Source organism: Arachis duranensis, chromosome 2 (assembly GCF_000817695.3).
Source record: "Arachis duranensis cultivar V14167 chromosome 2, aradu.V14167.gnm2.J7QH, whole genome shotgun sequence".
Lineage (NCBI taxonomy): Eukaryota > Viridiplantae > Streptophyta > Magnoliopsida > Fabales > Fabaceae > Arachis > Arachis duranensis.
This window is the reverse complement of record NC_029773.3, coordinates 1647480-1660119: the sequence shown is the minus strand read 5'-3', so window position 1 is coordinate 1660119 and position 12640 is coordinate 1647480. Positions and strand designations below refer to the sequence as shown.

Genomic DNA, 12640 nt, shown 5'->3' with positions numbered 1-12640 from the left:
AGAACCAGAGAGCGCATTAGGCGCAAGTTTGCAGTGGTGGCACGAACAAAAGCATTTCAAAAGTGATCATAAATCACTGCCAGAATGAGCGGCGGAGGCGTGGAAGAAGGTAACGATTTAGAATTCACTCCGACGTGGGTTGTGGCCGTCGTTTGCTCCGTCATCGTGGCCGTTTCCCTCCTCGCCGAGCGTCTTCTTCACTATGCCGGAAAATTTCTTAAGAGGAAGAACCAGAAGCCACTCTTTGAAGCTCTCCTCAAAGTCAAAGAAGGTTTCAAATCTTCTCCGATCATCACATCCATTCTCTTAATTATCATTTCAACAACTCAATTTTCTTTTTCTTCTCCGAATTATTAACTAACTTCATCGCACAATAAATGTTATTTGACTCGTATTTTAATTTGTGCTAAGCCTAAGTTACCTTAAATTAGTAATAATTTCAAATATTTATACATAGATACATGATTTTTTATTTAATTCTAGCTGTCAAATTAAATAATTCAGGTTTTTTTACTAAATTTGTAAATTTATCAGAAAAAAATAAGGAATTTAATTTTGTTATTGTTTCAGAGTTGATGCTGATGGGATTTATATCTCTGCTTCTGACGGTAACACAAAATGGGATCATAAGAATCTGTGTGCCAGAGCATTGGACACACCACATGCTTCCATGTAAATTTGAGGATAAAGAAGAAGAAACAAAAACAACATCACATTTTCAGAATTTTTTCTCTTTCTCTGGAAATCTCAGGCACCTTCTAGAAGCTTCCAAATCAGCAGAAACAGGGTCCCAAACTGGATATTGCGCTCGGAAGGTATTATTACAATTTTTATCTCCTCTCATATTGTAGATATAATAAACTTCTCAATTTCATTCTTATTAGAAAATTTTTTGTTCTTAATTCTTATTTATTTATTATTATTTTCAGGGCAAGGTGCCTCTATTGTCCATTGAAGCACTTCATCACTTGCATATCTTCATTTTTGTGTTAGCTATAGTTCATGTAACCTTTTGTGTTCTCACAGTAGTTTTTGGAGGATTAAGAGTGAGTATCTATTTATTAAATTTAATTTATTATTTTACTCTATTTAATTTGTTGATACCTCTTTTCTATTAACAATAAATGCCATTTCATTTATAGATACGACAGTGGAAGAACTGGGAAGACGCTATTGCAAAAGAAAATTATAATTCAGAACGAGGTAAAACAAAAAAAAAAACAAAAAAAACATATTTAAAATTATCACTTATATAATTATATTATATATATATTGAATTTAATTTCTCTGTTTTTCTAATGATCTCATTAACGTGTTGACTCTTTGATATGCCTTTCAAGTTTGAAATCAATTAAATGATTAAATTAATCCTACTTTATAAAAGTTTGTCTTTCTGATTTCTTAAACCATAAAAAGCATTGACAATAATTTTACAAATTGTATTTCATGTGTAACTCATGAAAATAAAGCAATCTCTAGTTTTAAAGAAAGAAAAGAAAAAATATGAAGAATATTTTGTTTTAACTTTTGGTATATATGCCTTTCAAGTTTAAAATCAATTAATCCCACTTTATAAAAGCTAATAACTTTACAAATTATATTTTTCTTGTGCATCTCTTTTATTTTTTCTCCCAAAATTATTATTCTGTTTGAAGTTTTAATTTGTTGACTTACTAATCTTTATATGAAATTTGTGTAACGCATAGTTTTGGAACCAAGGCCAATGGTGACTGAAGTTCATCAACATGAATTTATAAGGGACCGTTTCACAGGTTTTGGCAAAGATTCTGCTATTTTAGGATGGATGGTATGTTTTTTAATCTCTAAATAAAATAAATAATTTAATTTTGATGCAGTATAAAATATTTTATACAGTTATGCAATCACATTTGTTTTTACTGATGTAACATTACATAATTAGATACACGTATAAAATTATCTTACACATAATATATTAAAATTAAATTCTAAAATAAATAAAAATTTGCTAATGTCAAGTTAAACCCTCTGAAATTGCTCCCCCTTGAAGACATATAGATTTCATGCTTCTATTAAAAGCTATGTAAATAAAATATGTATATCTACACACATGCCGTATTTGTTTCTTATATATATAACTCTCCTTTACTGGAGAAAAGTGTTTAGAATATATATCTAACTTTATGTGTTCATAAATGCAATTTGATTAATTGATCTAAAATATTTAAAAAAAAAATTCGTCACATGGTTTTTTTTTTTCATCTCATGCACTAATTATGCATTCTTAGTTTAATGAGTAGAAATTGAATTTCAACTTCATACGATTCCTCATATGATATATCGCATATGCATAATTGAAAAATATAAAAAAACCAATTTTTAAGTAATTAATATTAACCAATTTTTTATATTATAAAATTAATTTTTTAATCTCATTTTTGGAGAAGTTGGAGTTTAGTATAGTAATTAATGCTAGAGAGACAACAAAAAAGGCCAAATTTATTTTATTTAATATTTATTCATTCTAAAAAAATTAATAAATGTTAAATAAGATAAGTTCTAATTGTTTTGGTTACTTTTTGTTATCAAATATTTTTGTTAAAAAAGTTGACTAAATATTAATTAAAAAAATTAATTCTTTAGTTGAACTCTACATAATTAGGTAATTATGGATGGTTTAATTACGTAATTATGGAAGATTTAACTTTATTTGCAGTGGTGTTTGAATAAGTTGTAAGAATAGCATTTATGTTGCGTTCATTAAACTACCACTTAATTTGTCATCCTTTTAAAGTTTAGCTTGATATTTTATCTAACACAGTTTTTATTTTTCATTATTGGTTTGGTTAAGTGTTAGTAGAATTTATATTTAATTATGTATAGATAAGATAACTCTTTTTATTAGTTGTCTTTATCAAAACCCTCAAATTCCAACCACTTTCTTCTACTCTCTTTTAATGTAATTTATGTAAATTAACCATTTTCTTCTGATCTTTTTAATTACATGGGTAGCTTGATGACTTTATTTCTACCTAAACAGTGGTTTTATATACCCATTGGTCTCTATCATATTAAATCTCACTTTCAAATATATTTATTTTTTATTTTCACGTTTGATTCCCATCAAGAGGTTACATGAATTCATGTTCGGATTATCAATGTTTTAGATGGATTAAAAATTGTTAATTTTGTTTAGAGTGTGGACTACATACACAAAATTTCACAAATTAGTCATTTTAGAAATTAAATTTAAGGGCCTTTACCTTGTTTCTATTAACATTATTGTTGCTAATTTTCTTTCAGAAATCCTTTTTCAAGCAATTTTTTGGATCCGTGACAAAATTAGATTATGTGACATTGAGGCTTGGTTTTATTATGGTAAGATTCTAGCATACCATGTTAAATATTAATTAAGCACCAAATTAATATTTGAATTATTATTTATTTATTTTTGTGTTTGTCTCTGTTTTAGACCCACTGCAGGGGAAATCCAAAGTTTAATTTTCACAAGTATATGATTCGTGCTCTTGAAGATGATTTCAAGAAAGTTGTTGGTATAAGGTATAGTTCTTCTTCACAATAACTTAGTAAATTAATTAATTTTATTATATTATCAGTTAATGATCAAATTTCTCTCTTTTTGGGCTAGCTCTTTAATTTGTATGTAAATTTGATCATGATTTTTTTAATATTTAAATAATTATTATGGTTGCTGCAGTTGGTATCTTTGGATCTTTGTGGTCATCTTCTTGTTGCTTAATGTCAATGGTATGTTACAAAACTTATTATTATTATTATCACTTTAAATGATCCTGTTCTGGAGTTTTAAATATAGTATTACATAGCACCCAAGACTTTCATTAAAAAAATATATATACATTTAAAATATGTGAAATAACTAATTCAATGGAAAATATTTGAAATACACATAATATTTAAAAAAAAATGGTTAATGTACTTTTGCTTATAATGTTCTTAGTCACTAATTAAAACTCTTGTTTGACTCTTCCAGGTTGGCATACATATTTCTGGATCGCTTTCATCCCTGTCATTGTTAGCATCCTCTTCTTTTCTGTTCTTCTTTTTGGTCCTTAAACATTTATTATTCTTAAAATTTTCAAAAGAATTTGCTTTATTAACCCTAAGTTGTCACAATTAAATCCTAACATGATATATATGATCTTCAATGAATGTTAGCATTCTAAAAACAAACAAAACAACAAACTATCTTAATCAAAACCAAATATTTTGATTTTTTCAAACCCAAAACTAAAAAAAATAAAATAAAATTACACCAACCAAAACCAAAATATCTCAATTTAATGTGTTTCAACTTTCAAGTATTTAAGAAATACTCATGCTCCAATGGTTTTATAACAAAATATATATAATTAATATCAACGACTAAAATTACTGGAACATCAGTATTACTTATTCGAATAATTGAAAGAAGAATACTTGAAAATTTTTTAATATAATTTGGATTTTGTGGATATAACAGGTGCTGCTTGCGGTAGGGACAAAGCTGGAACATGTAATAACCCAATTAGCACATGAAGTGGCAGAGAAGCATGCAGCCATTGAAGGTGAATTGGTGGTTCAACCATCTGATGATCACTTCTGGTTTCACCGACCTCGCATTGTTCTCTTCTTGATTCACTTCATCCTTTTCCAAAATGCTTTTGAGATTGCTTTCTTCTTCTGGATTTGGGTACTTACTCTCTTCACTCATTTATTTCCACCACCATTTATTATTTTTTTTCTTAACGTTATCAACATTATTTGTGTCTCTCAGGTAACTTATGGGTTTGACTCGTGTATAATGGGTCAAGTTCGTTACATTGTTCCAAGGCTCATTATTGGGTAAATATAATATATATACTTTGTTACTTCTTAAAAATATTGTTGTTTTCTAATTGATAATCACTACAAGAAAAACGTTAACTACCGTTGAAATTAGTGTTGGATTTTTAATAGAAATTCTATGAAAATTTTATTTATTGTTTAGATTGTATTAGACAAAAAAAATTGATGATATTATCGTTGAATAAATCCGATGATAATATAGATTCACTTTTTTGTCGAGTTATTCCAATCTAAATCTGATGATAATAAAAAAATATTTTAAAAAATAATAACAATTATTGTCAGATGTTTTACGCAAAATTTGGTGGTGACTGGTGAGTGACAAAAAATTTTAAATTTTTTTCAATTAAAAATTTTTTACATGTTATTTTAAAATTTGCATTTTTTATGAATATTCTATTCCTCTCTCTTATTACTAAAAATAAAATAATGAGGATTAAGCATGATTTTAAGAGACTCACATCAAAAGAAAATAGTAGTAATATATCAAATTCATAAGTGATGATATCATATTATCACTATTGTGTGTGTCATTTTGAATTTGAATTTTTTTTGTTTCTCTTTAGTCTATATTCTTATCAATTCTTTATGTTGGGGGTTGCAGGGTATTTATTCAGCTTCTATGTAGTTACAGCACTCTCCCACTCTATGCTCTCGTTACACAGGTGAGTTTTGAGTTTATTTTATTTTCTATCCGAAAGAGACTATTTGTTCCAAGGATAAAACATTACACAATTTGAAAATTTTTAATTAGTCTTCAGCTATTTAAATAATTGGTCTAAACATTCTTGTAACCAATGACTTATTGATATGTTAGGATTTAGGAATCTTTAGACCAGTGACAAAGACTGCTTAGATTAATTATTTAAATAATTGTAGATCAATTAAAAATTTTCAAATTGTAAAGAGACGCTTTTTCTTTTGAACAAATAGTGAGAGACCGGAAAGGATATTTATTATTATTATTATTATTATTATTATTATTATTATTATTATTATTTACACCTAATTTTTTGCTGAAATTCAAAATTAAGGCCCCTTTGCATTGATGTTTGCAGATGGGAACTCACTTTAAGAAGGCAATATTTGATGAGCAATTACAAGTGAAGCTTGTTGGTTGGGCACAGAAGGCAAAGAAGAAAGGACCAAGACCTGAAAGTTCTCACAACGGTTCTTCAACCGCCGCTAATAATAATAATAATAATAATAATGGAGTTCAGCTTGGCTCAATTTTCAGGAGGGCTTCAGCATCTCCCCCAGAAGACCACGCCAATTCCATTGTCCCAATCTAAACAGAGTATGCCTCCAATAATTAATAGTAATTAAAAGGATATAAAAAAGAAATGAGATTTTTAATATGTACATTTAGTGTTGTTAAAAGTTTTGTTTTCGTTAATAAAATTTTGTACTTTTATATTCTTAAATGAGAAATGCTTATTAATATGTATCTAAAATATCTACGATCACTCTTTATGAATATTATCGATAATAATAATGAATTATCGTAAATGTTTGTGGCGAATTTTTTTATATAATATTTTTTTAAGATGCTTGTTAAAAATAATTTAAAAAGAAAAACAACACATCTTTACAATATAGCTAAAGGGCAGCAATAAAGTAAAAGAATATTAGCACAAGAAAATGTAATTAATTACTATTTACTATGTTTAGTTTAGTTTAATCCTTTTTTAAAATGTAAATAGTAAATTTTGTTTGATTTAAGGAGGAAGACGGGATATAAAATAGCTTACAAATTTAGTCATAAGTCTATCGAAAATCTTCACGTTAGATTTTAAAGTAGACAACTATGAAGAAGCATTTAAGAGGTTTGATGTCAACCAAAAATCAAGGTCTTTCTATGAAAATTATCTCATAAAGGGCTAGCGGTGAAGATGAATCTTTATGAGAGGATACCTCAAATCTCCAATTTGTGCCTGCGATGTTCTTCACTACCGGAAACACACCTCCATGTTCTGATCTTCTATCTGGAAGTTGTGCAAGTCTGGAATCAATCACCAGTAACAAGTTTGATTCCCAGAGATCCGACTATAGAACCATGGGAGTGGTGGTGTCAGTTGATAGAAGCGGTGAGAAGAAGAGGAGATAAAAAAAAAATCAATCAAGTGAGTTACCTTATATGACAGATCTGATTGTCCAGGAACTCTCATTTTTGAAAATTGCATAGTTGAGGTTGGAAAATTCTATCCCAAGCTCTAACATTCGCAGAAGAATTTGAGCCACTTAGGAGGCATAGCAACCGAAACTAAAAAGAAAAGAATAATTTGACCGTTTTGTTTTGAATTCCTAATACTTTAGCTTGGTATTGTTCTTTCTGAGTTTCTCAATTTTTTTATTATTGTATATATTTATCTCTGATTGTGTGGGTATTGTAATTAAACTATTTGATTATAATAAAGGTATTAACTTTGAAAAAAAAAGGAAGATGGAAATTAAGGTACTTGCCTTAATTTACGGAAACTCACAAAATTTTTAAAAAATATTTAAATATTTTTATATAAGTATATGTTTAATGTTTTTTGTTTTTTTTTAAGTTTTATAAGAAAATAAATTAATAATGTGTATAATATTTAAATTTGTAATAACTAATTATTTAAATTTGTATATTTTATTTTAATTTATATATTGAATATTTTGTGTATATTAATTAATTAAATCTGTGTTTGATTGTATTTTATAATAATTGTATTAATTTTAAAAAAAATAAAGTTTAATATTTATTGATATCTGTGGATATTTGACTCTCTAATCAAAAAAATAAATAATGATCTATGATAAAAATAGAATACAAACAAAAGATATTTTACTAAATAAAAATTGAAGACGAAAGAGATCCTTAGAATCCCATTGCTATCCCTACTTGCACGTTTCAAAGAAGAAAAACAAACCTAAGTTAATGGTCAATGCTACCGTGTAGATTGTTATAAATATTCAAACCTACAGAAATAGTGTGGTTGAGTCTTCACGTGACAAATGGCAATCTTCTGTGTCCTGTTGATAATTGGCACAACATACAGTAGTTTGTCGGTCTAAAACGTAATTTGCAATTGAGTAATATGATGTGTATATTAAAGTTAATTTTTAGTATGAAATATATAATAATTAATTTTAATATACTAATGACAATTTTGTTAATAATCACATTAAAATATTAATGTAATTGAAAAAAGAAACCACGCCATTTCTTTAGTCATCCTCTCCCTGTTAATTTCCACTTGAGAGTTGAAGAATTGAACCACATCACACACACACACATATATATATTTCTTCCGTATGAAACAAGGGTCTAATTTTAAATTTTAACTTAATTTTCAAATAGATGTTTATTTAGAAAAATAATAAATATTAAATATTCTTTTAATTTTGTCTTAGTAATTTTATCAAGTTAACTCTGCCTATGTTACATTTGTGATACATAGCCGGTCCCAAACCTGAATAAGGGAGAAGAGTTGTGTTAGGTCTTTGACAACCAACATAAAAATATAGTCGAATTCTCATGACATGAATCAAAGATATTATTGCGCTAAAACTTGGTCGTTACCTGGAAGCAACACGCTGTATGACTCGAGTACGGTGTCAAATGAGCAAGAGCCGCTGCATCAGTGTCTGGATGTAGTGTTAAATGAGCAATGATTCTCGCATTTTTGTGAACAGACGAGGGTAAATAAGTTAGTTCACAAAGTAAAAGGTAAAGGTCGGAGCGACAGAAGGTTGAGATTTGGGACATGGAACATAGGCACTCTAACAGGAAAGTCCATGGAGGTGGTGGACACCATGACAAGGAGGAAGATTAACATCATGTGCCTATAAGAAACAAAATGGGTTTGTGCGAAGGCTAGGGAGTTGGATACTTCTGATTTCAAACTTTGGTATACAGGAAAGGTGAAGAATAGGAATGAGGTTGAAATTATTGTGGATAAGCAGTGGAAGAAGGACGTAGTGGATGTCAAGAGGGTGGGAGATCGGATCATCTCTATCAAACTTGTGGTGGAGGGAGGTGTTTTCCATGTGATTAGCGCCTATGCACCGCAAGTGGGTTCGAACGAACAACACAAGATAATGTTTTGGGAGGATCTAGAAAGTTTGGTTCAAGACATACCTTTGGGAGATAAGATTTTCTTAGGAGGAGATTTAAATAGCCATGTTGGGAGAGAAGTGACTGGGTATGAGAGTATTCACGGAGGCCATAGTTTTGGGGTGATCAATGTCGAGGGTAAAACTATTTTGGATTTTTCCTCAACCTTTGATCTTCTCATCGCAAATACATGTTTTAAAAAGAGAGACGAACATCTTATAACCTATAAGAGTGGCATGAGAAGCTCTCAAATCGACTTCTTCTTGTTAAGGAGAGTCGACCAGAAATTTTGCATTAATTGTAAAATTATCCCGGGAGAGAGTTTGACAACACAACATAGGGTGCTCTTCATGAATTTTTGCGTTGAGTAAAAGTTGAGGAAAAGACATCATATGAAGAACCCAAAGACGAGGTGGTGGCGGATGAAAGGTGAGAAACAAAGAAGCTTCCTAAGACGGGTAGGAGAGGAGGCAAAGTGGGATGGGAATGGAAGCACGGAAGAGATGTGGAGGGAGATGGCAGAAGTTATTAGAAGAACATTAAAAGAAAATTTTGGTGAATCTAAAGGAATAGGACCAAGAGACAAGGAGTCCTGGTGGTGGAATGCGAGTGTACAAGAAAATATAAAGATAAAAATGGAGTACTTTAAAGAGTGATCTTTATGCCGCAACGCAAATAACTGGAAAAAGTACAAGGCGGCTAAGAAAGAGACAAAAGTGGCTATAAGTGAAGCAAGAACAAGAGCATATGAGGGTCTCTACCAGTCTTTGGGCACGAAAGAAAAAGAAAAAGGTATATATAGAATCGCAAAGAGCCGTGAAAGTAGAACGAGAGATTTGGATCATGTTAAGTGCATAAAGGATAAGGATGGAGAGGTGTTGGCTCAAGAGGAGAAGATTAATGAAAGGTGAAAGAGCTACTTCTACGAGTTATTTAATGAGGGATAGAAGACTCTTCCAAGCCTTGGTTGGTTATGCACAAGGGAAGAAGATCAAAACTTTGACTACTATCGAAGGATTCGAGACTTCGAGGTAAAAAAGGCTCTAAAGTAGATGAAAAATGGTAGGGCAGTAGGACTTGATAATATCCCCATTGAGGTTTAAAAGGGCTTTGGAGAAAAAGGCATCAACTGGTTAACCAAGCTTTTTAATGAGATTTTAAGGTTAAAAAAGATGCCTGATGAGTGGAGAAAGAGCACCTTGGTACCCATCTACAAGAATATGGGGGATATACAAAGTTGCGAAAACTATAGAGGGATAAAGCTTATGAGTCATACCATAAAGTTATGGAAAAGGGTGATAGAACGAAGGTTGAGAAAAGAGACACAAGTAACAGAGAACTAATTTGGATTTATGCCAGGCAGATCTACCACGGAAGCGATATACCTTTTAAGAAGGATGATGGAGAGGTATCGTAGTAATAAAAGGGATCTACATATAGTGTTTATTGATTTGGAAAAAGCGTATGATAGGGTACCAAGGGAGGTTTTATGGAAGGCTTTAGATAAAAGGAGAGTAAGAATCGCATATATTCGTGCAATTAAAGACATGTATGATGGGGCTATAGCTAGTGTGAAGACTCAAGGTGGTGGGACAGAGGAATTTTCTATTGGTATAGGATTACACCAGGGATCATCCTTAAGTCCATACCTTTTCACATTAGTCTTGGAAGTACTCACAGAGCACATCCAAGAGCCTGTGCCATTGTGCATGCTTTTTGATGATGATATCGTCCTTACGAGAGAGTCAAGGGAAGACCTAAATAAGAAGTTGGACATATGGAGAAAAGCTCTAGAAGTGTATGGTCTGCGCATAAGCCGTAGTAAGACGGAATATATGCAATGTAAGTTCAGTCTGAGAAGGGAAAATCCTAATATAGAGGTGAAGATTGGAGAAAACATCCTACAAAAAGTTAAAAATTTTAAGTATCTTGGGTGCATCATACAGGATAATGGAGAGATTAAACAGGATGTAAATCATAGGATCCAAACAGGTTGGTCAAAATGGAGAAGTGCATCTGGTTTTATATGCGACAAAAAAGTGCCTTTAAAACTTAAAGGTAAATTCTATCGCACCGCTATAAGACCGGCTATGTTTTATGGTATGGAGTGTTGGGAAGGGGAGCACGAACATAAGATGAGTGTGACAGAGATGAAGATGTTGAGATGGATGAGTGGTCATACGCGATTGGATAAAATAAGGAACGAAGATATAAGGGAGAGAGTTGGAATAGCACCCATTGTGAAAAAGATGGTTGAATCGTGTCTCAGGTGGTTTGGACATGTGAGAAGAAAATCGACAGAACACCCAGTCAGGAGGGTGGATGAGATGAAAGATGAACAAATGGCGAAAGTCAGAGGAAGACCTAAGAAGACCATCCATGAGGTGGTCAAACGAGATCTACTTGTAAGCAGTCTCTCTGTAAACATGATACATGACAGAGCACAATAACGTCGTTTGATTCATGTAGCCGACCCTACCTAGTAGGACAAGGCTTTGTTATTGTTGTTGTAGTTGTAACACCCTACCACACAGAGCCTTACGCTTAAGTCGTAAAGCAGAGGTGGTAAGGTATTACGACCTCTAAAAGAAAAGGATATGTACATAAATATAGTTGGATGAAATCATATCTAGGAGGCTTGAAGGATAAGCTAAACAAAAACGATATACAAAAAATCGTGTCACACTCGTATGGATATTCGTAAAACGGACAAGTAAGATCAAAAGAAAGCTGAAAATATATATACATATCAGAGTTCCAAAACTCAGATAGCAAGCTCCAGACTCGACCTGCGAAGCTAAGGCCGTTCAGAGTATATAATTATATATTTATATACAACCCAAAATAAAACTCAAACCACAAAAATAAACACCTGTATCTCTAAGTCAACCTCTAGGAGGGACAAAACACAAAATGTACATGCGGAGATTCTATAAACATATATACGTAGCCTAAAACAAAATATGACAATCCAAAAGGTTGTTCGTCGCTTGTAAGGAGGGTTTCCAGACGCTCAACGAGGTGCCTCTCGACCTGCATCTGAAAAACAACAACATTGTATGGGGTGAGAACCAGAGGTTCTCAGCATGGTTAAGGTGCCCGCATAGTTAATATAAAAGGTCCCGGGAAAGCCAGAGGCATTCCTAGAACTCTGACACTCAGAATCATTCTTAAGGAAAATAAACTAAACCAAAAGTTAGGTAAGTTATCTAAGGTATTCTAGTTCTGAATCTTAACTTTAACCTAATACTTCACGTTCTGTCTCCTCCAATCCTCCGAATTACTGGTGGAACAACCCTCTCCCCTCACACCTTCGTCAAGAGGGATTTCTCAGAAAACATACACATACAGTTTAGGCAAAAAAACACAGTAGAACAAGTAGCGGATAAGCAGAATTAAACAGTTAAGCAAACCAAAACAATGCACACTCAAGCAAACAAACAAATGCATATGATGTATGCTTGCCATATGGCTTATGAGTCTCATCTGTCGATTATACAGCCAACCCGACATGTCCTGGTAGTTAACCATTGGACAGTCCCTTTGTGTGCGCATCCCCAAACTCAATAATATTCCATGGAGTCAAATTCCAAGTTTAAATATAATATTCCATGGAGTCACACTCCAAGCTCAATAGTATAGTATTCCATGGAGTTAAACTCCAAATTCAATAATATAGTATTCCATGGAGTTAAACTCCAA

General features: G+C 31.6%; 1 protein-coding gene and 1 pseudogene across 1 annotated transcript; both read left to right on the top strand.

Annotated features, from left to right (window-relative positions):
- Nucleotides 1-9: 9 nt before the first annotated feature.
- LOC107472717 (MLO-like protein 1) lies at nt 10-6354 on the top strand. Its single transcript, XM_016092238.3, has 13 exons — nt 10-271; nt 571-815; nt 930-1046; nt 1143-1203; nt 1707-1807; nt 3283-3357; nt 3452-3540; nt 3698-3747; nt 3992-4032; nt 4481-4690; nt 4775-4842; nt 5450-5510; nt 5904-6354. Exons 1-13 carry the CDS (start codon nt 85-87, stop codon nt 6135-6137), a joined length of 1539 nt encoding a protein of 512 aa, XP_015947724.1. The 5' UTR covers nt 10-84; the 3' UTR covers nt 6138-6354.
- Nucleotides 6355-8358: 2004 nt separating this feature from the next.
- Nucleotides 8359-12640, top strand: part of LOC127744795 (uncharacterized) — a 10574-nt pseudogene continuing 6292 nt past the window's right edge.

Bases quoted from the DNA above. Each gene is read 5' to 3' on its own strand.
- LOC107472717 (XM_016092238.3), top strand. From the start codon at position 85: ATGAGCGGCGGAGGCGTGGAAGAAGGTAACGATTTAGAATTCACTCCG. The intron at 3,541-3,697 runs GTATAGTTCTTC...TGGTTGCTGCAG, and splicing joins AAGAAAGTTGTTGGTATAAG to TTGGTATCTTTGGATCTTTG. The intron at 4,033-4,480 runs GTTAGCATCCTC...TGGATATAACAG, and splicing joins TCGCTTTCATCCCTGTCATT to GTGCTGCTTGCGGTAGGGAC.